We start from the raw sequence: 27,719 nt of genomic DNA on the forward strand, positions 1-27,719 counted from the left end.
CGGAGCGGGGCGGTCCCGCCCGGCGTTCTGCTGTTACTAAGGGCGGGAGCCCGGGAGTGGCGCCTGGCGGCCCGTGGTGTCGCTGGCTCGAGGCTGCGCTGGTCCGCCGCCTTCCTGCCCTGCCCTGCCTGGCCGCCCGCCTTACCGCCCGCCCGCCCGCCCTCCTGCCATGCCGAACCGCAGGGCCAGCCGGAACGCTTACTACTTCTTCGTGCTGGAGAAGATGCCGGAGCTGCGGCGCCGGGGCCTGCCCGTCACCCGCGTGGCGGACGCCATCCCCTTCTGCTCCTCCGACTGGGGGGTGAGGGGGCAGCCGGGGCCAGAGGGAGGTCCGAGGGCGGGGGTTGGGGCTTCGAGCCCGGGCGGGGCGCGCAGGGGCCGGCCGCGCCCCCCCTCACCCTCGCCGGCCCGGGAGGGGGGGAGGCCCGCCGTGCTTGCTTGCTGGTTTGGGGTAATCGTCCGTTTTGTTGCCCTTCTCCCCTCCCGCCCCCTCCCCGCCGCGTCCGGTCGGTCCCCCCCAGCTCCTGCGGGAGGAGGAGAAGGAGAAATATGCAGAAATGGCTCGGGAGTGGAAAGCAACTCAGGGGAAGGTGCCTTCGCCACCTGGGAAGCAGGTAAAAGCGGGGCTGAGGGAGCAGCGCCCTGTCGGGGAGAAGGGGGGCAGAGGCGCCGGGCGGGGGGCTTTGCCTCGAGGAAAGCCCGGCCGTTTCAAGGGCGGTCTCCAGATTTCTCGTTTTAAAAATCAACAAGCGCGTCCTCATTGCTCGTGTTTGTCTGGCGATGGCCACTACCCGGAGGTCATTTTAAAGATGAACCTGCAGTTAAGAAGCTCTCCGGGGTCGGTAAGAAGTAAAGCCTGACCGGGCTGAGGATGAGCCCTCAGCTCCTTAAAAACAAACTGGGCTCCGAGGCAGGGGCCCCTAAAACTAGGACCTATTTGTTTTATTTTTAATTATGCAAGTAGGATAATTGCAGTTATAATGATAATGAACAATAGAAGCTTGGGAGAGGTATGGTTCGTAAAGTGGACACACCTGCAGTTTGAGACCTTTTTATGATACCAAGTAAAAATTGTGCTCCGGTTTTTTGGTTTTGTTTTATTTTTTATTTCTATTTGTTTTCTTTTTATCCCTAAGAAGTAACATTTCTACTTATATTTCTTAGTGTTAATTTAAAGAGTGTCTGGTAACTGCAGATCAAATTATTTCTCTGTTAATGCACTCCATATTGTTCCATAGCTTAGATACAGAGAAAAGAGAGCAGATTTTAGTGGTGCTTTGACTAGGCTTTTAATATTACTACACCTAATTTTCAAGGCTTGCTGTATACTGGAGCTGTATGAATACGTTTTAATTTGATTAATTGTCTCTTTTTACCTAGAAATCTGTTCCCACAACACTTCTTGCATCAATGAGCCAACTTTCCGCTGTACAGACTCAGAATGTTTCACTTCCAGATGTATCAAGCCTGTCTTTGAAGAGTGATCAGGGTACAGTTAAGCTAATAATATATTTTGGGTTCTTCCAAAGAAGATCTCTACATCAGTGGATAAATTAGTTAAAATGTTCTGGAAGTACTTTGAAAAGGTGTTTTGCCATTTTTTTCTTTCGTGGATTAAGGCAGACAGTTTAAATGACTGGGCAAGTTAAGTGTCTGATGTTGCACTTGAACTGTTGAAAAATTGTAGTTTAAATCTATATATGCAGTTGTAAAAGTGGAGATGGATCCTGGAAATAGCATAGCCAGTTTTATAGCTATATTTTTATATATATATAAATATATATTTTATAGCTATATTTTCTTTCTTGGATCATAGAGCTATAAGAGGTCTTAGAGACTAACTAGTTCAACCTCTCGTTTTGAGGATGATGGAGGCCCAGAGAGATTAAGCATTTTGTCCAAAAGTCACGCAGATTTTAGAGAAGCAGACTAGGATTTGGACTCTGGACTGCTGACACCCAAGTGTGTCCCTTTTTCACTTCTTCACCCTCTCATTTTGAGGATGATGGAGGCCCAGAGAGATTAAGCATTTTGTCCAAAAGTCACGCAGATTTTAGAGAAGCAGACTAGGATTTGGACTCTGGACTGCTGACACCCAAGTGTGTCCCCTTTTTCACTTCTTCACCCTCTCATTTTGAGGATGATGGAGGCCCAGAGAGATTAAGCATTTTGTCCAAAAGTCACGCAGATTTTAGAGAAGCAGACTAGGATTTGGACTCTGGACTGCTGACACCCAAGTGTGTCCCCTTTTTCACTTCTTCACCCTCTCATTTTGAGGATGATGGAGGCCCAGAGAGATTAAGCATTTTGTCCAAAAGTCACACAGATTTTAGAGAAGCAGACTAGGATTTGGACTCTAGACTGCTGACACCCAAGTGTCTTTTTCACTTTCCATTTCCATCCAGAACACAATAGGGGTATTTCAGAAATTGTACTTGAATAGAGGTGGAGTCAATGTAGTAAAAAGGTATAACAGAAATAATGATTATAATACTTGAACTTTATAAAGTGTTCTTGAGACCCAAAAGAGAATATACATGAGTGTTTTAGGTGAGAGATTGAGAGCTCTGCATAAAACATCATCTGGCCTCAAAAGCTTTTTACTATAGTTACTCGTTGGTAGTTACGCAATACTGGTTCTAGCCTGATTAGACTGTTTTCATGACAAATTTCTTCTCAGTCACTGAATGTAGATTACAACTTGGCAGAGGTTTTAGACGGCTGAGAAAGAGTTTACATCTTTCAAAAACAAGTTTCAGGCATTTTTATGAATTTAACTTGTGTAAAATTTGAATCCTTACTCCATGTCTAACTGGTTTTCCAGTTGTTGAATTACCGTTATCTCCAGAACAGGAGATTTTCAGTTAGATGTTAGAAGTAAAGGAAAATAAAAGGAAAAAGAGAGGTGTTACAGTACTTGAATCAAGACTTGAAGTGGTAGCTTTGGAGAAAAGGGCATACTTGAGGGAGTTATCTACTAATTTAAACTTTTTAACTCCTGTATTATTCTTTCAGCTGTGCTTGGCAGTTTTTTTTACTTTTTGAACATTTTTAGCCATGGAGAGCTACCTCCTCACTGTGAACAGCGCTTCCTCCCTTGTGAAATTGGCTGTATCAAATATTCACTTCAGGAAGGAATTGTGGCTGAATTTCACCGATTCATAGATCCTGGTGAGTAACTGTATGGAATAGGTAGGAGAGGAGTTAGGCCATCTTAAACCTGTTTGTTTAGATTCAGATAACGGTCCTTTGAAATGTGGTACAACCAGATGGGTGTGTCTGTGTGTGTGTGTGTGTGTGTGTGTGTGTGTGTGTGTGTGTGTGTGTGTGTTTGCTTTATCCTGATTGTGATAATTATGAAATTCAACTTTCTCTTTGCCAAGGTCAGTATATCTATTTGATTCCAGACCTTGCCCCTCTGATAATCCCTTCTTATCTTTAGTTCTTCCTTATGTAATAGGTCTTTTGCTGCCTACAAACATTTCAGGATCACTCCCATTTTTAAAAAAAGAAAACTTTTCACTTGATACTAAAAATCTCAAATTTATTGTCATGTATGACTTTTCCCTTTCTCACCCAAACTGAGGAGAAATTCACTGAAAAGCTCATTGCTTTTGCACTGCTTCACAGCCAGTTATCAAATAGTTTTGAGTTGAAATTTTCTTCCAGGATGACAATCATTTTGTTACTAAATCCAAGGGCCAGAAAGGTCTGCAGCTTGTAAGACTACTACTGTGTATTATTTACTTTTCTCCCTTTTGTTAATGACATTTTGGCCTCTTTCACACATACCTTTCTTCTCATGGCTACCAAAATTAGCTAAATCATACATCTATTTGACCATGTTACCCTGCTTGAGAATTTTAAGTGGCTCCCTATTGCCTTGAAATACAATCTGGTCATCTTGGGTATTTTGTAAAATAGTTTCTAATTCAAGTATTGGTTTAAATAAACATGTCATAAGCCTTGGAGATATCTTTCAACCCTGAGATTCTGCCTCCAAGAAGAAAAAAATTTTCAATTTGGGATTTAAGGGTATTAGAACCTGGCCGTGTCCAGATTTATTTTACATCCTTCCTTTTCATTATCTTGGTTCTTAAATTAACTTCTTTTACTACCAGGTAGCTCCTCCTTACCAGGTCTTTGCACAGACTGTGTCCTACACTTAAAATTAACTTTTCCTCTCTGCCTTTTAGAATATTTAGCTTTTCAAGTCTCAATTCAGATACTGATTTCAAAGGAGGGGTTTTCTAACCCCCTTAGTAATGAATATTTTCAATTTTCAAATTTTCTTGACTTAATTGTTCATATATTATGTCTTCTAGCAGAATGAGATCCAGGCTTATTTTTCATTTTCTTTGCTTCTACTTTACTTCTATAGGTAGCCCAGTGCCATGTATAGAGTAGATGTTTAGTAAATACTTGTGAAATTGAGCCTGGACTTGCTTTCTTGAAAGAAAAAGTTGACAAGCCATTACATTCTCATTGCCTTAAAAAGTATGAGAATTTTTTTTTTAATTTTTGATTTAAAAATGTTTTTTGAGAACTTTTTTTTTTAAGTTTGATAGTAGTTGACAAAGAAAATGGTTTAGGAGTTGGAATTTAGATGTTTACATCTGGGCCTCTAGGTAGTACATCTGCAGGGGGACTTGCCCAGGGATAGCTTCAGATTTGGGCTGCAGAGTAAGAGAAATAAGAGTAGACAAAAAAGAGGATAGACGTGGCATTGAAGTGAGTTTAGTAAGCTCTGCTTTAGAACTTGAAGAAATCGAGACCTGTTCTCAGGCTTAATTGGGGGAGCTTAAGCTTAGGCTAGAGTTTAGGTAATTGTTTTGGTGGGCTACCTTCTTTTTCCCTCTCAAAAGGTTACCCTGTAATTCTTTTCTTTTTAAAAACATTTTTCTCAGTAATATTTTGTTTTTCCAATTACATGTAAAGCTAGTTTTCAACACTCATTTTTTGTAAGATTTTTGAGTTCCAAATGTTTTTGCTCTCCCTTCCCCCTCCCCAAAACAACCAGCAATCTGATACAAATTGTACTTGGACAGTCATTTTAAGCATATTTCCATTTAGTCATATTGGGAAAGAGAAATTAGAACAAAAGGAAAAAACCAGAAGAAATAAAAAGCAAACCCTCAAAAAGGTGAAAATAGCATCCTTCAATCGGTATTTAGGCTTCATAGTTCTCTCTGGATACAGATGACGTTTTCTATCCCTAGTCTGTTGGAATTGTCTTGACTCATTGCGTTTGCTAAGTCCAACATAGTTGATCATCATAGATCATCATATAACCTTTACTGTATAGTGTTTTCCTGGTTCTGCTCGATTCACTCAGCATCAATGCATGTAATTCTTTCCAGGTTTTTATGCCATCAGCCTGCTCATCATTTCTCATGGAACAATAATATTTCATTATCTTCACATGTCATAACTAAATAAGCTATGACATGTGAAGAAAATGAAACATTATAGATTTATTCAGTCATTCCTCAGTTGATAGGCATCTACTCAATTTCCAGTTCCTTGCCTGTGGCTATTTTCTTAAAAATGGTAACATTAGACCACATGCTAAAGTAAAAAGGTTTTATATCCTATATAACTGAATCTTGTTAGACTATGAAAGTAGAGATTTTTAAATAGGTATAATAACAAAGATTACCCAGTTTTAATATCATATTATAATTTAGTTATTTGAAACATCCCTATAGTGTGTCCATTTCATTTTCAAGATGTCATCTTCTGTTGATCAAATGCTTTGTCTCTCTGGTTTATTGTAGGTGAGGTACCACGAGGCTTCCGCTTTCATTGTCAGGCTGCAAGTGAGTATAACGGACTGGGATGGAATGTGGGAACTGAATGTTGGAATTCTTCTGATGTGTTAGCTCTGGAAGACTTGAGTTTGAGTAAATCTGTTTTTTTTTTTATCATTGGAAATTTCACTGGAACTGCAAGTTGAAAAAGAACTGGCATTTATTGTTGTATGGTTGTAATGAATAGACAAAGTAGATTGTTGATGCACTTTGCTTCAGGGAGAATATTAAAGTAAAATAGGCTGTGTGATTAACTGAGAGCTGCATCATCTCTATATTCATCCTTTAGGCCTAAAAAGATCAATTCTTATCTTTGTGGCCAAGCATTTAAGTGAGGTGTTGTGAAGAAGTCTTAAGCTTTCAAACTCGGGGCAGTGAGCAGGACTTTCTGGAGAAAGTAAGAAAAAAAACAAAACAAGTGCTTAAATGAAGGAAGATAGTAGTAATTTTTAAAAATCCGTGTTTATAATTTTAAAAGCATATATAGTCTTTAAAAGAATCTTTGCCAGGAAGGGGGGGGGAGTTGTTAGAAGTGAAATTAGTCTATAATTATTTTTTGAAAATAAAGGATGGAAATAGTGCCTGATGGCATAAGTAATTAAGTGGTTTGTCAGACTTGGATGAGGTTTTTTTTTTTGTTTTGTTTTGTTTTTTTTGAGGAAAAAGAATGCTAGAAGAATTTAGATATTTCCTTACCCTACTGTTAGGTTTTTAAAAAACAAAATCGGTTATATTAAACTCCTTTATTTCTTTTGTAATCTATTTTCACATTAACTAGGTTTTATATTCAGAGTTTAAAATTGTCTTGTTGAAAGAGAAGAAACTTAAAAATTCTGTTTTTTAAAAGCTAAAATCTACAACTACACTATCATTAAATATCTTAGTCAGGAGGAGCAATTTTTAATGTTCTGAAGACAGTATTTAGCATTTTGAAGATATGCTGTTAAATCAACAGTTTAAAATATATTGGATGAACAGCCTTGTGAATTTATTATCTTGCTCCCTCTAATAACTATTTTGGTGGTTATCTCAAATTTCCATAGGTAATTTACCATGTTAAGTTAAAAAATAAAATTTGATATGACTCATGCGACTATATACTATTTTATTTTGATAACTTGTATATAGACCTGCCACATGCTAAAGTCCCAACTGGCCTTTCTTTATACTTAAAATTCATATGAATCAGCTTTGTGATGTCTGCATGCTTTTATGGAAATAGCTATATAATGCATCCAAAGAATATCTGTCTATTAGTATAGCTTCCTATCCTGTCCTTTATTGATTTTATGTAGGGCTTAAGGTTAGTTTAAGATAAATAAGTAGTAACTGCACTTTTATATCATTAAATAGAAAATCACATATTTCATAGTGTTAAGTTAACAAGCCAAGTTAAAATAATTGGTCATTAGAAAGCAGTACAAATACAAATATGAAATTTTCTATTGATGCATTTTTAAATTGTCAGGCTTGTATATATGCCCTTTATAGCTAACATTCGCATTCATCTGGAACATAGGTTTCTCTTGTAAATCGCCTTAGAAACAAGCAAAGTAGCTGTCACAAGGCTCTACACATTGTGTTCTGTAGGTGAAGGTGGAACTTAAGCTTAGGCTTGATTTGGGATTGTATGTCAGGTAAGGTCTGATCTAACAGGCAAGTGCAGGTCAGTGGAGAGAGCCGTGACTTTGGAGCCCAACTCTTCTCTACCTCTGAGACCTGTGGCGAGTGGCTTCACCTCTGAAATGAAAGGCTTAGTGTTCTCCAAAATCCCTTCTGATTTTGAGCACCTTATACTGAGGTTCTGGAGGCTGAGAGATATTTTAAACACAAAATTCATCTGTTTTGTCCTTGTCTGATTTAATTTTTGATAGACTAAACTTTGCTTTGTTTCAGTCATGATATTCCTACTAAATACATTTTCCTATTGGGTTTGAGTTCCCACCTGAGGGTCCCAAGAAATTTTCATTTGGTTACACTTAAGGGATTTTGTCCCCCTCAGCTATAGTGTCCCTTTCTTACCTAGTTGTAGGGGAAGGGATTTGGCTGTTAGCATTCCAAATGTCAGAGAATATAACCACAGGTTTCTGGTTTATCTACTTTTTTTGAATAAGGAGAAGAAAGTGTGGAGGGTAGGGATTGTTTAAAGCAGGATTATGGAATAGAGCAGAAAAGGGAGCTTATGACCAGACCCCTATTGTCTCAGTAAACTTGTAATTAATAAATATATTGTCCTATTTCAGCTGTTTTTTTTTTGTTCTGTTCATATTTAATCTGGTAAGAAATCTTAAATACTGGTTTATAATACACTCCCTTCATTAATTCTTTCTATGATTCTTCCAGTATTATTTTCTCTTCACACTTCCATTTATTTGAATGTTAGTAAGCATAGCTTCATCTAATAATATGAAATAGTCCATGATTATTTTGATCCTGCATTAAATCTATAAATGAATTTGAATGCTAGTTTTATTTTTTATTTTGCTTTTTCAGCCTAGCCTTCTGGGGGAGATATTTGGCTGTTCTTCCTTAATTTCTGTCATAGTTACTTTGAATTTGTTTTGCATTTAATTAGTAAATTTAAAAGTTATAAATTAGACTCCCTTTCATTTTTTCCCCAATGCAGATTTTTTTCCTCTTAACTTTGGTCACATAATTTGTCACTTGATTTATTTTTTGCTTGAATTTCTATTGTCAAGTCATTGGAATTGGATAGAAGGTTCATGCCAAGGACAGAACCAAAGGTTTTGAGACAGAAGTAGTTGCTTATTTTCCAAGAAATGATGATATGACTTGACTGAGAAAGACAAATGAAAAACCATTTATAGGTATCTACAAAGCCAGAATCTTAAAAAGTAGCTGTAATTAGGAAGAATAACAGCAAAAATAACCAGAGATAAGGAGACAAAATCCAAGAAAACAATCAGTGATAAAATCCATTGGCTCAACTTTATACATACTTTATGCATTTGTGTGTTTGTAAATGACAAGCAAAATGAACTGAGGATCCTTATGCAGAAGAAATAGGTTTGTCTCCATTAGTGTAATGTGATGGGAAAGACCTCATGATTGGAGTGTGGCTTTAAGAGGAAGGAGGCATTGAATTAAAAAGAAATAGGATAAGTAAAGGAGAGCTAAATTGGATAGTATACTAGGAATCATGGGAAAGTTGGTGAAGATTGAAGTAGAAGTAGTAATATCATTATGGTGGACAGCCAACCACCTGAATAGAAGAGAAAATTGAGAAAGTGATGAGTAAATTCTTGGTGAGCTTGCTTGTATAGTATGAATGGAAAGCTTCAGTTGCCCAGAAAAACTGCTAGAGCTCGCTTGCTCGCGCTCTCTTGCTCTTGCTCTCTCGCGCGCTCTCTCACTCTCTTCTTCCCTTCCTCCCTCCCTCTTGTGTGTGTGTGTGTGTGTGTATGTGTGCCTCTTTCTGTGCATGTCTGTGTCTCTCAGAAAATGTCAGAAAAATGGAGTAGCTAAGACTTTAATGGTTTGCTTTAATTTCATCTTTTCCAAAGGTGAAGCAGATAACCTAATTCTGATCACTTAAGTTTTTCACAGATTCTCAAAAACTGAGCAAAACTTTAAAAACAACAAAAAATCAAATTCACTTTTGATATGTTAATTGTTTACTATATGCCAGCTGTTGTGCCAAATAAAGGGATACAAAAATGGTGTTTCTGTCCCCAAGGACAGTGTACAGAAGAGAAACAACAACATAAATATGTAGATACATACAGAGTAGATGGCAGGGAATCTCAAAGGAAAGGCATTTTCCTTGCCTTGGGGTAGCAAGGAGATGGCTGTGCCAGGTAACCTGCCTCACTTTCCCCTCCAAAGCCATCTGGATCCAGTGGCCAGATATAGGATGACTGTAGAAATAAGAGATTTGAGGACCATGGTGGCCATTCCTTCTTTCTAATGTATCTATAGGAGAATAAAACTGAGCATAGTTTGATAAGCTTCTGTAAGTTTTTGGAGACTATAGATCTCAGAGGGTTCAGAAATCACACAGGTAGTCCAGATGGACTGGGAAACTCTTAAGAATGAAATCTAGAAGACATTGAGGGAATTGGAAGTTGTTAAAGCACAATTATGGAAGCATGAGAATTTCACTCACTAACTTGTATTTGTAGAAACCGTTTTCAGACAATAGGAGCAAGTAAATGATGGATTTTTGTAAAAGCATAGCTTGGTCCTGTAAGAAAAATGTGAAAAGAAATGTTAATGCTCAGAATGAACTGAGGTTGGCAAGGAGATCTGGCATTTTTGGATTTTTCAGGATCAGAAAAAGACTAGAATTGCCCAGTGGAAGGGGGATCCTCTAATGGATGAGAGAACAGAAGGATTTGGTGCTTAATTTGCTTTTTGTTTTTCCTGTCAAGTAGATTAATCATTAGACTGTGAAGGAAGAACAAAAATGAAGTGAAAAAAGTGACTTTTAAAACCCGATCATGGGTTTTCTGAAATTTCTCCATGTTATTATGCCAAATGACCAGAACCCCTGCTCCCCTTCCCTAAAGAGTTTTGTCACTCATTGGTAGGGAAGTCTCAAGAGTCCCTCAGGGATCTTTGCTTGATCCTGTGCTGATCAGTGTTAATATGTCACCAGGACAAAGGCATGCAGGTGATATGCTTAGGAAAGTGATAGATAACAGGTAACTAACATGTTGGATAGCAGGTGAAGATCCAAAAGAGATTTCAACAGGCTAGAAATATCAGGACAAATCTAATAAGATGAAATTTAACAATATAAATGTGAAGTTTTTCACTTGGAAAGACTTAAGATGCTAGGCAAATCTGACAGCCACAATTATCTTCCCTAAGGCATGGGACTGACCATTTTTTTCAATCATGTCCAACTCTTCATGACTCCATTTAGGGTTTTCTTGACAAAGTACTAGAGTGGCTTGCCAATTCCTCCTCCAGCTCATTTTACAAATGAGGAAACAGAGGCAAACAGTATTAAGTGATTTATCCAGTGTCACACAACTAATAAGTGAATACAGGTCATCTTGATTCCAGGTTCTTTCTCCTGTGCCATGTTATTTCTCACTCATTTAAATAATCTACTCAAAAGCCTTCTGTGGCTTCCTTTTTGCCTGTAGAATAAACTACAAAGTTCTTAGCTTGGCATTTAAGGCCCTTCACAATCAAGCCTCCAGTCCAACTTTCTAGTTTTCTCAGATTTCTCTCCTTTGCGAATGAACTCTCAACTGAGTTACCTTTTGTTCCATAAATTGACATTCTATCTGACTGAATTTTCACCAATTATCCTCCTTCTTGACTAGAATGAACTCTTCTCCTCTTCACTTGCTCTCTGAATTCTTCTGAGGATTTGCCTCAGATATGACCATCTCTGTAAAATGTCTTCTGATCTACTTAGTTATTAGTGTATTTTCCTGCCTCAGATTACATGTATTTATTTATTGATCTCTGTATGCATTATATTCCTTTTATAGGATGTAAGGTCCTTGAGGGCAGGGACTTTTATCTAATCTATTGCCTTGAACATAACATGTTCTTAATAAATACTGTGTTTAATTGAATTATTTTAATTCTGTTTCATTTCTGAGAGCCTGGGGGGGAGGAACCTAAGATGTTTAAAATTTTTAGTACCTTTGGAGCTATGACTAATTAAAGAACTTTTCAAATTAAACTCAAGAAGTAAACTTCAGCCTCTGGTTGAAACAAGGTTTTTTGGTGGTTTTTGTTTGTTTTTTCTGTTTCAAGCACTTAATGAAGAAAACAGTTTTAAGTAAAGGATATATGTTACCAAACTAAATGACTTTTAATTCTATAAAGTAACGGCACCTGACTGGAAATCAGAACCATGTGGGCCTTTTATTAAAGTAGGAAAATCACAAATTAACACTTTTATTTTTATTTTATTTTATTAAACAAACATTACATTTTAATCTGGGAGGTTTTGCTGAGAGGATCTCCAGTTTGAAATATCTGTTCTAAAGCACACCAAAGAGATGAAAATTAAATATTAGGTCTCCCTCATTTCCCTCCTATCCCATCTTTTGTGTGAGGAGGGTTTCCTATGACTTGAAGCAAATAGAAATCTTAAAGAAGTTCTTGAAAATGCTTTTATTTTACATATTATAAGACATCTTGAGATGAATAGGTTAATAAAATGGGAGTATATTTAACTGACTTAGATAATTTCAGCTTCTGATCTTGGTAATAGGTTTGTAAAATTATAAAGAGGTTTCTAGTAATTTTTGTTTTAAATTCATCTTTGCTAAGTATTGACACTCTAAGGTTGTGAAATTTTATAAAATGTTGAACAGAAACAAAAACAAATATTTAGATAAAATAATCAAGGCTATAGAAGGCTGCCCTGTTCAAAAAAAAAATAAAGAAAATGCTAAGAGAATAATAGAATAGCGTAAGACTTACTAAAGCATTACCAAGTCATTGACTTCCACAGTAATATAATTAAACAACACACCTTGAAACAATTTAGTGAAAAATAGTTGGCAAAGTGGAAACTACATTCAACTCCTCGCTTCTAATATGTACTATAAGCTAAAGATAAGAATAGTTTATAGGAGCATTTAAATTTGTGGATGATTGAGCATAAAAAGGAGAAAATAGAGACATACATCTCAAACCTTTTTAAGTTGTTGACATAAACTATAACAAGTTCTTCCCATAGTGAATCTTGGTATCAGTGTTGGAGAGAGAAAATTGGACCAGATGGATTATAGATTCTATGAAGGGTGGGGATTTTCATTTATAAACACTTTATTCCTTTTAGTTTTGACCTGTAGTAGACCTCTTATCTAAGCCAACTACTTGCTCAGTGACTATCATTTACCCAACCCTGTGTGGATGGTTTGGAAATGGCAAAAGAAGTATGGCATGGTTTCTGCTACCAATGATAGTATAGCATAGAAGAAGAGTCCTGGCATACATGAAAGAAACAAAAATTAAACACCAAGTTAGGATCCTTAATATAATTATATTCAATAGGAGTTTAGAGAAAGGAAAGCTCCATCCATGTGGTCTGGAACAGTGCACATATCCTCTGAGAGTGAGGGTTATTCAGAGGGCTAAAGTCATTACTCCAACTTTAGCCCACACAGGGGTGGTTACCATAATTGTTCCAGGATCGAAAGTGGGTAGGTATCCAGTTTTAACAATGATTGTTTTTGTAAATCGGCAAATGGAGATCATGATAGAGTGTTATTTTCACTCCAGATTCTGGAGAACCTTTTTCATTACTTTCTTGTCCACATGACCCTTTAAAGCAAGGGTGGGGAAACATCCTGCCAATGGGCTATACAAAGCCCACAAAGTATTTGCTAAGACAACTGCAGTGACGATGAGCTGAAAGCTAGGTATGATAACCTCTCACTGTTTGAGTTCTATAATTTGATAATTTTGTGTGGCCTGTGAATATCATCCAAATGGCTCTTGGCAAAAAAAGGTTTCCCATCACTAATTTTAAAAATAAAATGATGATCATTAGTATCTCCAGCCTTACTTAGGATACTTTGGATACTTCTGTAATACTTTTATCATTTAATTCTAACAAGTTTATCTTCTTTCTTTCTCTCTTCACTCTTTTTACCAGGTGATGCCAGTCACAAGATTCCCATTTCTAACTTTCACTCAGGAGATGACTATGCTGCAGTGCTACAAAACCTTTATCGATTTATTTCTCCAAACCAAAGCAACTGGCCACCTGTGTACTGCAAGGTAACTCTTAAGGACAGAGCACCTATGGGACAATTTGGGTACTATTGGTGTTTGTTAGATTGTAGTCATTCCAAATTGTTAAGAGCTAGGCATAAAACCTTTTCTTTGAAATTTCTGTAATCTTTGGGGAGAATCTTAGAACTGTATTAGAGTTGTTGCTTCTGTAGTTTCTAAGAGGTCATTCAATTCAGAATGATTTTTTTTTTCAAGAAAATCGATTAGGTCTTTTTTAGAGATGTTAAGCATATTATCATCCTTCATAACATAATGAAGGAATTTTATACTCTACAGTCTAGCTTTCAAGTAATAATATATTTTCACTAAACAAATCTCAGAAGAAAAGGAATATTATACCATTGTCCCTTATGACCAAATATTCCCTCATGTTTGCACCTTTGTTTTTACTCATATTTTTTATGTAGTTGCTTATCTTCTCAGTCATATCTCTTCTGTTGTAACATAAGATGCTTCTCTGTTCAGGTAGTTATTTGGATTGAAAAGAACCCTTCAAAATTGTTTTGCATTTAAGGGGAGTGTTTATTTAAAAACCATATTTGGGAAACACGGAGAGACAGGATAAAGAATAAAACTTTTTTTTTCCTTCAGTCTGATGATAGGTACAGAGTTAACTGGTGCTTGAAGCATATGGCAAAGAAATTGGGTGAGGAAAAATAAAATTCTTATCAGCACACTTTTATGTTTCTACTCTTTCATGTTTATTTTTGAAATATCTAAAAATGACTCTCCTCTTGTTTTTTGATAAAAGAAACCAGGCAAGAGCTAGAACTACTCACTGTGGAGGACCTTGTGGTGGGAATCTACCAACAAAAACTTCATAAAGAGCCATCAAAGACTTGGGTACGGAGCCTCCTGGATGTGTCCATGTGGGATTATTCCAGCAACACGAGGTATTTAGGGGTAATTGGGGTTCAAGTGACTTGCCCAGGGTCTCACAGCTAGGAAGTGTGTTATGTGTCTGAAGCCAGATTTGAACTTGAGTCCTCCCAACTCCAGGATGGGTGCTCTGTCCACTGAATTATCTAGCTGCCCCTATTCACATGTATTTTAAGTAGTATTTTAAAAGCAAGTACCAATATCTTAATTGCATTTGGTTATTCCAGCTTTAGCAGAAATGAGCAGGGCCAGGATACAGAAGCCATTTGTGATGAGTTCATCCTTTCTTTGTGATGAGTTTACTCTTTATTTCGAGAAGTAAATTATTTGCATTTTAAAATTGCCCCAACCTTCCCTCCCATCTCTATCTTACTGCCTACCAGAGGTTTTGTCTTTACTGTAAACATACTATTTGATATATCATACCTTATGTGCCTTGGAGAGCTAACATTTTATAGTAAAGATATGCCTTCATTAAAAACCTTTGATGCCCAGTTTGAGGCACTCCCTTCTCTGGTTGTATCCTAGCCAGTGCCGAGCCTTGCCTTTGCCAGCTCCTTGCTCTGAAATGCAGTGATGGAGTTGCCTTTGTGCTGGAGTGTTCCTTGGGAAGCAGAGGAGTAATGCTTCAGTCAGGGCCTCCTTAGAAGGAAAGCTGTTAAGTGTCCAGGCACTCTGGTCATGAGCTTGGGCATGGAAAACTTGTCTGTGTTAGCCACCATGGTAGAGACTTGAGTGTGGTAGTTTATGATACTATGCACTGATGTTTTAGGACTGAGTTTCCTAGCTCTCAGAGAAGATGTAGTTCATTTAGGAAGTACAAATACATAGGACTTACAATATCAACAAATTTTAGATCCTTAGACATTATAGATTCTGAATGCATACCAGTATTAACTATGTTTACCAAATTTTTCTAGAGATAAAAAGCATTTGGACAGAGTTGTTTCTTGAAGTTGAATTAGATGAGACCAGAAACATTCTTATCTATTTAAGTGAACTTGTAGTAAATAACAATCAAGCTATTTTTAAAACAAAATATTCAATTGTTAAATCAATTTATCATTCTTCTTACTGCTTTCTGCCAAGGTTGCCCTTGGGCTAGGTTACTTTATTGACAATTAAGCTTTTGATTGAGAGCCAGAAGTCTGGGATAAGTCTAAACTTGGTTCCATATGAATTTGTCAGTAAAGGGTTCCTGTGTTTGTTCATCAGAATAGCTAGCAATGGTGGGGAGAATAAACTAGAGGCTATGTCGAGGAATTTAATTTCTCATCTTCTTGATAATTACACAGTCTGTATTAGATGAGATCTCAGAACAGTCAGTACCTGAAACAGAATCTTCTGTACAACATCCTGGCAAGTGTCCAAGGATAGCCAAAGGCCAAGCCTTTGCTGAGACCTTTCAGTCAGGGGTCAGCTCATTCCACTTTGGGGATAGCTGTAATTTAAGGAGAGTTTCTTTTGCCTTTTTTGAAGTTTTTAATCTTTTGTTTCTAGTTCTGTTTTTTGAAGTTAGTAAATTGAGTATTTAAGTGCTTTGTGCATGTCCAGTCACTGTGCTAAATAATAGGGATACAAACACAGAATGTGTGAAAATCCATATTCTTTCTTGCTCTTTTTTTTTTTTAACTTAATGGTATCTTATTTTCCCCCCAATTCCATGCAAATGTACTTTTCGGCACTCACCTTTGTGAGATTTTGAACTCCAGATTCTTCTCCATCTCTCCTTTTTCTCTCCTCTCCCCAAGATCACAAGCACACTCATATTAAACATTTCCATATTAGTACAATTGTGAAAAAAGACTCAAAAGGGGAAATACAAGGGGGGAATGAAAATAATATATTTCCATCTACATTTAAACTTTTTAGTACTTTCTCTGCATATGATCAGCAATTTTCATCATGAGTTCCTTGGAATTATTTTGGACCATTGTACTGCTGAAAAGAGCTAAGTCTGTCATAGTTGATCATTGTACAATGTTGCTGTTAATATGTGCAATGTTTTCTTGAGTCTGCTCATTTCACTCAGCATCAATTAATATAATTCTTTCTTGGTTTTTCCGAAATCTTCTTAATCATCAGAAAATTTCTGTTCTCAAGAAACTTCTGATGGGTAAAACAAGGCTGATTTCTTCCATGTGACAGCCTTTTAAATAATTGAGAAAATTTCATTTATCATTTGAGTTTTCCAGTCTTTAACACAGATATTGAACAAAGCTTTATACTTTGATATGCAAACCTGACCCTGGATTTTAATCCACCTGTTTCCCAAAATCTCTCTCTCCTCACCTGTATTGACTCCTTTTCTGATATTCGACAGTGAATCATTGAGCTGTATAGCTTCTTTACAAGAAAAGGTAGTCTGCACATGTTCCTAACATGTTACCTTAGGATGCTATGAACACCTAGAAATGACTTGCAAAACCTAACTAGAAAGGGAATTATTTAATGTTAATACATTCAAGTTATGATATTAAGTGTGAAACTAGATTCTATTGTATACAAAATTGTATTGCAGCATGATTATTAGCTACAGATTATTAAATGCTTGTTGTATATTAAGTAGTACTCTGGGGAATTTATACATTTTGGATAGGATGCAATTCCCGTCTTCCAAGGATTTAGTCAAGGAGTTGAGAATACCAGCTTACTTTAGAGGGTCTTTTTTTAAAATCACTGTTAATGTGAGATCTGAAGGAAAGGTCATTCCCTGAGAGTTCAAAGGTAGCTTTCTGACAGCCTTTGAGTTAAATTCCTTACAAGGAATGGGTAGGCAAATGACATTAGATGAAGAGGGAGCATATTAGAGTACAACTTAAGCAAAGGTATGGAGGTAGAACAATCATGATGAGTAGGTTTGGCCAGTGTTGCTCAGTTTGACTGGACCATAAAGGGCAGTGAAATGAGATGAGACAAAGTATGAGGTTGCTGAAGAGCCTTGAATTCCAAGCAGAGAGGTTTAAATTCTAAAAAGTGGGAAATAATAGCAAGCAACTGGAAAGATGCCCCCGTCCTGGACTGGTACTATGACTAGAAGCAGAAGAGACTTTTCTGATGGTAGAATGGAGAAAGTAATGGAAGCAGAAGTGAATGAGTAGAAAAATCTCTTAGGTGATTTTGAAATAATCTAGGCAGGTCATGGTAATGGGATTAGAGATTTGAGTATATACAAGAGAGATTGCAGGGATAGAATTTGTAGGATGTAGTAAAGGGAAACAAGAGGTGAAAGAAGCAAAGAGAACCCTAAGTTTATGAACATGAAAAACTAGACAAGGGAGAAATTGTGAAATCAGCAGATGTAGGGGAAACCATAGACTGCTGAGTTTGAGGTGTTGGTGGAACAAACTAGAGGCAATTGGACACAAGTGTCTAGAACTCAGAGATGAGACCAGAGATAATTAGGAGTCATTTGCACATGAGTGGTAGATAAAGCTATTGGAGCAGATGAGGTTGATTGGGGGGGGGGGGGGGAAGAGAAGGAGACTGGTGTTCTAAAGCCAAGTTGGAAGTAAATGTCTTGTGGCATGGGGTGGTCAATAGTGTTGAAAGATGAAGAGAGATTAAACAGATGAACCCTGAGAAAATGCTTTTGGATTTATCCCATTAAAGGCCATTTGGTAACTGAGAATGGTGGTGGTAAAATTACAGTGGTAAGGAATTGAGAGAAGCAGTGAGTATATATACCTTTCTCTCGTTGTTACAAAATATTTTAGAAAGATGGGATAACAAATATATAAGGCTTGAAGAATTAAAGACAGAATTTTTAGGCTTGGGAAGACCTGACTGTTAGTACACTACAGGAAAAGCTAATGAAAGTGAAGGGATGTCTGTCTGGTGGAGCAATTATCCTTAGTATTAGAGATCTTTCTTGTCAGTAACTGAAGGAAAGGATTCAGGGATAATATTGACGATTGAGAAACTTGGGGTTTGAGGCTGAAAAACTTGCAACTAAATGGTTTCAATCTTCTCTCCATTGTAGAAGGAAGTCAGCAGCATCTGCCCCAAGTGAGTGAGCTGAATTGTGACAAGTTACCTTCCTTTAGATTGACATGCTGCAGCTGAAGGATTAGGGTGGAGTAAGAATTCTTAAGTGGTGTGCACATAGGATAGGTTTTCCTTTGAAGCAGCCTCTCATCCTTAGTTTGGCATTTTAGTTGATTTTTTTTGCTGATATGGGTTTCTGTTGGGTGGAGGTTAGACCAATCACTGATGATCCACCCTGGTTTTTGATGTGGCATAGAATATACAAATCTTAAATTTTACTTCATTCTTAAGTTTTTGTTTCGGAGAAGATAATTCCTCTTCATCTTTCACTCTTCTTCCTTGTGTCTAATCAGATGCCCAGTCCTATCTCTGCAGGAGGTCTTTTGTACAGGCCCATCAACCTCTGAGCACCTCCCTGAGTCTGATTTCAACTCCCTAATCTCTTTCCCAGCTGCCAGGTTATTCTTTCTCATGTTTATTCCTGGTCCTGTTGCTCTTCTACTCAGATAAACTTCAGTGACTCCCCATTCCCAGTTTAGAAAAATGTCACCTTGTCTAGCGTTCAACACTCCCCATAGTTGGGATTTGATCTGCTTTTCTTGCCTTCTCCCTCTTAGGAACTACAATCCTTCCAAACTGGACTACTTACTCATCAATATCAGAATACATACTCCATTTGCAGACATTACTCTTTATCTCCTCTCTGCTGTTGAAATCATGTTCGCTAAGGTCCAGCTTCAAGTGCCTCCCTCTGAAGCTTTCCTTTAGTGATGTGCCACAAGTAAATTCTCTCTCATCAGATCTCAGTTCCTATGCATAATAAGCTGCAAATTGTGTTAACTTCTACATGCGTCATTGGTATCAGATGGTGATGAGCCTCCAAGTTAGGCTTGCTCCTTGAAAGCAGGCTGAGACTGTACAGGACTGTACAAGCCTTTCCATACAGTTGGATTTGTTAGCGATCATAGTAGCCACAGGCTCTAGGTCCCCTCAATGCCATGATAATACACCAGAGGATATGAAATGTACTTTTATTCTTATGACTTCATTGCAAAGATGGGAATATAGGAGTATAGCAAAACATGTTGAAATGGGATATTCTTTTTGTGACCATGCTTAATGCAGGGATTTTATTTTTCATGACTACATATTTTATATTCTTGCCTTCTCAATGGGTGTGGAGTGGGGAAAGGAGAATAAAATAAAATAGAATTATTGAAGAAAAAGATTTTTAGCCTAGTGATATATAGTTGAGTTGTCAATTAAGTGTCCATTGGTATGTATATCTTGGACAGATAATTACAATTGGACAGTGATCTGGGTCCGGGATTCAAAAAAAGGGGAAGAAAGGCTGGTTTGTATTTGGAAAATTGCATTGTATAACCTCTAGTGTTTAAAGATGCTTATAACCTGGTCCTCTTCTACGCTTCTAGTCTTTTCCCTCTCCTCTCTGTATCCATCTCTGTGTCTCTGTCTCTTTGTGTCTCTCTTTGTATCTCTCTCTCTCTCTCCCCGCCTCACCCATCCCACTCCCCTATTTTCACTCCTTTCCCCCACCCCTGCAATGCTCTCCCTCCTTTTCTCTAGTTCTTAGCTTTTCAGCCTTCCGGGTCCTGACCAAAACGCTATTTCCACAGGAAGCCTTTGCCAGTTGCTCATTTTTGTGCTTTCTCTTTTTCTAGTTCTTTCCAGCATAGCCATCATAAAACTGGTTTGTATGTGGTTGTTTGCATGTTATGTCCCTCACTGACCAAGCTCCTTTGAGAGCCGAGACTATCTTGCCTTTCACTGTATCCTCTATTTTTAATTAAACACATTGTGGCATATAGTAAGTGCTGAAAATATTTATTGAATGGCCTGTCTTGGAGAAATCCCTTTTCCTGTACAGGTCTGTTTGCTGACCTACAAAATGGAGGGATTGGTGCAGATGGATTCCAAGGCTCATCTTTAATGTGATGTGGCTAAGTTATCCTTTTCAAAACAGAGTATAATGCTGTATAGTGTATGTAGTGTTCTCATAGCAACACAGACTTGCGCATGTGCAGGAGAGGTAGTTTGAGTTAAGATATGAAAAATGGAAAGCCTCAACATTTTTATGTAGGTAACAAAAACATTTCTTTTTCAGCTAGATCAATAAGAAGCATTGCTCATAGGCTGTGCATAAAAGAAACACCACTGCCAAACAAGTGACTTAAAACATTTTTTTTCCTCATACAGGTGCAAGTGGCATGAAAAAAATGATATTCTGTTTTGTGCTTTGGCTGTCTGCAAGAAGATTGCGTAAGTGCAGAGTTTGGGAGGGGCTGTCCTGGGTATGTCTTTGTCCTAAATTATAGGGTCTTAAGCTGCCTCTTGCTAGCATTCTGGAGCGTTTAACAGCCTTCTCTTAAGCCTTTGCTAACCACCTGGCTGCTTTTTGTTCCTTCTGCTCATTAGCTACTCTCACCTACTTTTATTTTTCTCTCTTCCTTACTTGCCCCAGACCCAGGCGGCCTTGACAAAATATATGGGAAAGCCTGCAGTTTACTAAGTCTTCTTCACTGTGTAGAGTAAGGAGAGGACAGGTTCTTGTTTTCTGGAGGATTCTCTCTCTGAAAGCTGTTTTAGGAATTTGGAGATTTTCAAAAAAGAATGTAGTTTCTTCTGAAGGTTTTTGCACAAATTTGTTCTAATTTTCTGTTTTTATGTATATAGCATCTAGAAGTCACATGGTGTTTTGGCTTTTAGGGTCATCTTGGAGAAGGGAGAGCATCTTTTAGTTATTGGAGGGAACTCAAAGGCCTCATGTTAGCAGATATAATCAGCAGGGTGTGGATAACTCTGATGAGCATGTGTCCTTCTTTAGCTGGGTGGTTGATGGTGCCTCTGGCTGTGGGCAGGATTACACCATCTTTGCTTCACTGTGTCTTTCCTTCACCACTTTTACTGAGCCAACTGACTCAAGTTTTCATGAATTTTGCTTCAGATTTTAAGGAAGAAGTCTCTTTAATGTTTATACTGTTATACTAACTTTTCATTCCTAGAAAATTTAATTTTTTAAAGTTACCTGACAAACAATTAGAACCTGACCTTACACATTTCACTTTGAAATGCTTTTCAGAAGCTTTTTTTTTCTCATTTGAAAACAGCTTTCTCATTGAAACATTGAAACTATTCTGGGTAGAGGCTTCCCCTTTACCATTGAACAGGTCTTTGTATAACACAGGGGCATCAAAGACCCAAGGGGTTCATTTGCACATTGCTATATACAATAAAATATCAGCATTACAGAATAGATATCTCCTTAGAAGTTATTATAATACTATCTTACATGTATCAGTTATTGATGGTTTATGTGGTATTTTTTCTACATATAAATCTAGGAATATATAGCCTTTTAATATTCAGGTTTCTTAAGATCCCTACCTTTTGAAGTTGCTTTGTGATATTATTTTTATTGAAAAGTCAAGAGATGTTTACCATTAGTAAAAATATGCAGTTGAGCATGATGATACATTCCTGTTATCTCTTTTGATGGGAAGATTGAAGCTGGGGAACGGCTTGAGCTCCAGACTTTTGCCTTAAGGGAAAGCCAGTTACTGTCCACACTTGAGTCTGGGGTCGATGTGATGAGCCCCAAGACACTGGGCAAACAGGATGACAATGAAGCCACTCAAAACTTTTGTGTCTTTCAGAAGTGGATCAGGCCCTTTGTGTTTCTAGCCCAAGACTGGGAGACCTGTTCTTCCCCCAAAAGAGGCCATATGTTGAAATTTCTCTGGTGTCATCCCAACATGTCTCTGTCCAGCCTTCTCTTGGAAGATGTTGGTGATGGGCCTTTGAAGGCAGCCTCAGTCTATCTGCGATCCATTATTTATTATCATTTTAATATGTTATATATGAAATTTTTCTCTCTGATTTTAGCCTGCTGTTCCTGCTCTTTTTGTTCTTTGAGAGTAAAAAAAATTAGCCTAATTCCTTTTCAACATAATCATATCTGAAAGCTGCTCTCCTATGCTTCCTCCATCTTGCATCATCTTTCCTTGTCTCCCTCACCACTGAAGACTTCTCATACTTCTTTGAAACAATTGAGGATTCTGCTCCCTTTCTTTTTTTTTTAATTAATTTTTTTTAATAGCCTTTTAATTTACGGATATACATGGGTAACTTTCGCATTAACAATTGCCAAACCTCTTGTTAATTTTTCACCTCTTACCCCCACCCCTCTAAATGGGGATAAGTAGTTTAAATATATTAAAATATAACTTAGATACACAATAAGTATACATGACCAAAACATTTTTTGCTGTACAAAAAGAATCAGACTCTAATTATTGTACAATTACTTTGGGAAATCAAGATGCAGGTGTGCATAAATATGGGACAGGAATTCAATGTAATGGTTTTAGTCATCTCCCAGGTTCTTTTCTGGGTATAGCTAGTTCAGTTCATTACTGCTCCATTAGAAAGTTTGGTTGATCTGTTTGCTGAGGATGGCCCCATCCATGGACTGGTCATCATCTAATTTTGTTAAGTATATAATGATCTCCCTGGTCCTGCTCATTTCATTAGCATCAGTTGTTAAGTCTCTCAGGCCTTTCTGAAATCATCCTGTTGGTCATTTCTTCAGAACAGTAATATTCCATAATTTTTCATATACCACAATTTATTCAGCCATTCTCCAACTGATGGACATCCATTCGTTTCAGTTTCTACCACTACAAAAAGGGCTCCACGACATTGTGCACATAATCCCTTTCCCTTCTTTATAATCTCTTTGGGATATAATCCCAGTAGTAACACTGCTGGATCAAAGGGTATGCACAGTTTGATAACTTTTTGTCTGCTCCCTTTCTTATCTCATATTATTCACACAGCTTTCCTGTTTTCTTCCTTGTCTTGCATTAAAAAGTAGCCTTTCTTGCCAGGCAGACCCCTCTGCATGCACCCTTGCTTTATTTCCCTGTCGTCTCCAAAAGATTGCTCCTGTTATCATTGCCCTTTCTTTAGCGTTCCATCTTTGCTGGTCTGTGGACTCCTCTTCCATTGCCTCCAGATATACCCCTATTTTCTTTTCCCTTAAAAAGAAATAATACAAATTCTCACTTCATCTGACCGTTCTTGCTACCTATCATTCTTGGCTAAACTTCTTTGGAAAACCCCCTATAATTGGAGCTTCTGTTTCCTTTCTTCTTGTTCTTCACTTTCTGAAGTCTAACCTCCAGCCTCATACCCTTTTTCCCATATCTTCACTTTATCCAAACTTTACTATGACTTTGGGAAGGTCCTGCCATCCTCCTAGTCCCCTGTGTTTACTGCCTCTATCATTCTCAGCTCCTCACATCCCACATATTTGATCTATTGTTCTTTCTTGTTTCTACCTTCATACTGTCTCCCACTGTGTCCCTTTCTCTTTTATAGCTGCCATTCTTGTGTGAGTCCCATCACTTGGATTATTGCAAGAGCCTTCTGCTTAGTCTTCCTCTCCTCAGATGCCAAAGCGATCATACTCCTCAAGAAACTCCTTTGGCTCTTTTTTGCCTTCAAGATAAAATATAAAATGTTCTTTGATGTTTAAACCCTTTCACTACCCAACTTTTTACCTTTTCAGTTTTCTTATACTTTATTCTACAGTCAAACCATATTGATCCATATACTGATCTTTCAAATTATCTCATTTTAGCCTATATATAGACAGACAGAGACAATGAGAGTGAGCATTATATGTAGCTTATTTCCAGGAATTAGTTTATATTTTGGGAGAATCCATCTATTTTTAAAAATCAGGGCCATTTTGCAATACCTCTTCTTTTTACATATATTTCCATATGGGTAGTGGTTTATCAAATACATCTAGAATGTGTTCTCCCACTCCCAGTATCCATCCTGGGTTTAAGTGTGTTTGATGACTGGGACTCATCAGTGATAGCAACATGCTCTCTTAGCTCATTTATCTTGGGTTTTAATTCCCTCTTGATCATTTTTGAGCTAGCCTTTTCAGGGTGAATATTTTCCTTGTTGAAGGAGTGGGGGGAGAGAATTCTACTTCCTGTTATGGTTTTTTACTATCCTTTCCATCCTATGTAGTGATCCTGTTTCATTTGAGTTCTGCATTTGCAGTTTCAGCTGGTTCTGAGTGTTAATATTCTTATGGTACATTCTTTTAAAAAAGGTTTTTGCATTTAGCCTGTTTTCTCTCATCCTGTATTTTCTACAGTATCTTTTAAAAGCCTGAGTTGGTGAGTTCTCAGTACTTTCATGTGGTATCTTTAAACCCTTTTTTTCCCTCATCAGAATTCTTTGTGTTTTTGTTGTTACAACTTGGTGATTTTGTATTCCATCCATCTTGGAACAGTTCTTTTCTTGTAAATTTAGGCCATGGAGTACTACTTATCTTTTTTTTCTGAATTTCTTGAAGTCTCTTTTCCCACAAATCTAGGGTCCACATGCTCAGTTTTCTTCTATTCATCTCTTAAATATTTTTTAAAGAGAATGAATTTTGAGAGAATTGATATAAATGCTGATTTTCTAACATTGGACTTTTTTTCTTTTAAAGATATTGCATCAGTAATTCCCTAGGTACTCTTTTTGGAATTCCACTCACAGAAGCTCATGTACCACTGCAGGATTATGAAGCCAGTAACAGTGTAAATCCCAAAATGGTGGTACTGGATGCAGGACGTTTCCAGGTAAGTGTGTTACGAAGCTAATAGAGAGGAATCAAAACACCTCTAAAAGCCAATTGGTCATCTAGAGTTGATTTTCAGCTCTGAGGTTCTGATTAGAGCTCTTTCTTTTCTCTTAAATGTTTTTTTCTAGATGTAAGCACAGAACTTGATCTTTTAGAGGTCATATGTCTTTTTTGTAGATTCTTCTGCCATCCCTCATCCCTTCTTTTAATCTGGTTTTTCAAATCAAAATATATTTTCAATTATATTTTCCTTTTCCAGAAAGAACTAGAGGTATAGGCAATCTACATATGTTTAGGATTCAAGTGGGTATTTCATTTTGTCTAAATATGGTTCTTTACAATGTTCTGGTGGTGCATTTAAAATAATGCCACACTAATAAAACCTGAGAGCATTGGGAGTGAGCATTGATGTAAAGAATTTAACTTGTCCATTTTCCTTGCTTGCTTACAACCCATTTCATGCTACTAACGGGTATTTGAGACTGTTGCAAAGTATGAGTCTAAGCAGAGGAATTCTCTGCTGGATTAGAATCTGAATTTAATTCAAAGTCCATAAATGGAAATAATTTGAAATTTAAATATTTTGTCATGTACACATTTACCACAACCCAGATTTGCATGCTTGTAGGTAAAAGTTATATGCTGATAAAGAGATCTGGAATGCTGAACTATTTTGGGGATTTTATCCAGTACTCAGTCATGTTATCATGAACAGACCAAATGCTATTTAGCAATTAATAAATTAAAAAGAAAAAACTCAGCCTGATTACTTACTTCTTCCCCTCTCCAAGAACAAATCAGTAATCCCATTCTTCTGTCTTATAGAAACTAAGAGTTGATAGTCCTCCTTTTTCAAACTCTTCTCATCAGGAACAAAGATCCAACACATCCACTTGTAAGTAGTTTACATTATGGAGGGGATCACGGAAGGGGCCTTGGTAATGAGATTACATGTTTGCCTCCAGTTTTTTAGCTCTCAGTCACGAGAAGTCTGTCTTAATTGGCCAGTCCCAGATATAGACCGTGTTCTACAATTTAGAAGGGGACTTTTTAAATTAGAGAATGATGTTAAGATTAATTTTTTTCCTTTTCAAAAATATCTAATTTGATGTTTTTGGTAGTACACTAGGCAGTCTGGACATAAGATCTCTATATCTAGACCTATTCTCTGCTGAGCTCCAATCCTGTATCACAGATTGGCTGTGAGACATGGTCAGCTGCATGTTCCACGGGCATCTCGAATACAGCATCTCTCCAAACAACTCATCTCTCCTTCTCCCCACAGAACTCCATCCTTGGTCCTACCTTGTCTGTTTCTGTTAGTTTTCTCCCTCTTCCCAACAAGGATTATTGACCATATCTTCTACCTGTCCCCTTATCTTCCCTTACACATTACACTTCCCTTCTTGCCTCTCCTCTGTGTGAGTGTTGCTTCTTGTTCTCCCTGTCTTGGTTTCTCCTTTTGACAAACCATTTTCCCCATAGAATTCTAAAGCTTGGGGCTGGCCATGCTACTCTCCTTAGATCGAGATTAGGGACACAAACTACTCTGTGTGACGTTTGAAGCTCTTCATGAGTGGGCTCTCACCTGCCTTTTCAGAGTTGTTACTCTTTTCTTGCCTTTCTGAGCCCCATTATCCAGTCAGACCAGGCCATCTCCTATCTTCCTATTCCTTTGCACTAGCTCCCATTCGTGATCCTTAACTCTCCTTGTTTGTCTGAGAGTTTTTAGCTTTCTTCAAATCAGCTCAGGGGGTTGCCTTCTCCTTGAAGTCTTGCCCAAGTGTTAGTTCTAAGTAAATGAATGGCCCAGCAGTTCATTGAGAGCCTTTGGTGCTTTTAGCAGTCACAATTTGGATATGATATTGATGTATCATATTTCATAAACAATCTAAAGCTTTCCCACTAGAACCTAGAGACACTAAAGCATTACCTGACCATTATTGAATTTCAGGCAACATGAATAAAGCTGGCATAGTAGAATTGTTTGACCACCTTTGTATCCCAGATTGGAATTACTATTTAATTCCAAGAGAGTAGGATGACTCAGAGTTGGGAATCTCCTCTGCTGTTCTCCTTCATTTTGTGACTGGCTCCAGAGGCCCCTCCATTTACCCTCACCATTTGTAGTTATTGTAGGGGACGAAGAGGCAGCTTATCAGAAGAGAAATCCTTCTCTAGTCAAAGAACAGAGTTGTTTGATTTTTTTTCTCCTTATGTTTTCGTTCTCCTAGGTGACTATCCATCTGGGGTGAAAACCACTGGCAAAACAAGCAATGTTCGGGGAAGAGGTATCACCCGTCTGCTGGAGAGCATCTCCAATTCCTCTGGCAACTTTCAGAAGCTCCCAAACTGTGAGACTCCACTCGCTCCTTATGTGCCCCAAAAGGAGGAGTGCAAATCTTTCTCCTCCTTATCCTAAAAATAGGATCTTTTTCAGTTTCTGCAAGAAGCAGCAGGCCCTAAGCCCCTTCCATAATCAGTACACTTGAGCAAACAAATCTTCACATTGATTTTTCTTCCCACTGGAGAAACTTTAATTTGGAAAGAAATCCTGTTCTTAAATTAAAACTTGTTTGTAATTTGGGAAGGAATTGACAGCTTTGTTTGTTTTATTATTAATACTAGAGCATTTTATT

At 37.7% G+C, this 27,719-nt stretch overlaps 1 protein-coding gene across 2 annotated transcripts; it reads left to right on the plus strand.

The window, feature by feature from the left end:
- MAEL (maelstrom spermatogenic transposon silencer) lies at positions 1 to 27,670 on the plus strand. 2 transcript variants are annotated; one of them, XM_031936825.1, is made up of 12 exons: positions 1 to 301; positions 522 to 614; positions 1,381 to 1,489; positions 3,016 to 3,171; positions 5,778 to 5,819; positions 13,405 to 13,529; positions 14,136 to 14,190; positions 14,296 to 14,437; positions 20,628 to 20,690; positions 24,946 to 25,078; positions 25,906 to 25,975; positions 27,315 to 27,670. In XM_031936825.1, exons 1-12 carry the CDS (start codon positions 170 to 172, stop codon positions 27,500 to 27,502), a joined length of 1,308 nt encoding a protein of 435 aa, XP_031792685.1. In that variant the 5' UTR covers positions 1 to 169; the 3' UTR covers positions 27,503 to 27,670. The 2 variants fall into 2 exon arrangements, with proteins under 2 accessions (XP_031792685.1, XP_031792686.1); XM_031936826.1 differs by lacking the exons at positions 1 to 301; positions 522 to 614 and adding an exon at positions 644 to 842.
- The last annotated feature ends 49 nt before the right edge of the window (positions 27,671 to 27,719 follow it).

Source organism: Sarcophilus harrisii, chromosome 4 (assembly GCF_902635505.1).
Source record: "Sarcophilus harrisii chromosome 4, mSarHar1.11, whole genome shotgun sequence".
NCBI lineage: Eukaryota > Metazoa > Chordata > Mammalia > Dasyuromorphia > Dasyuridae > Sarcophilus > Sarcophilus harrisii.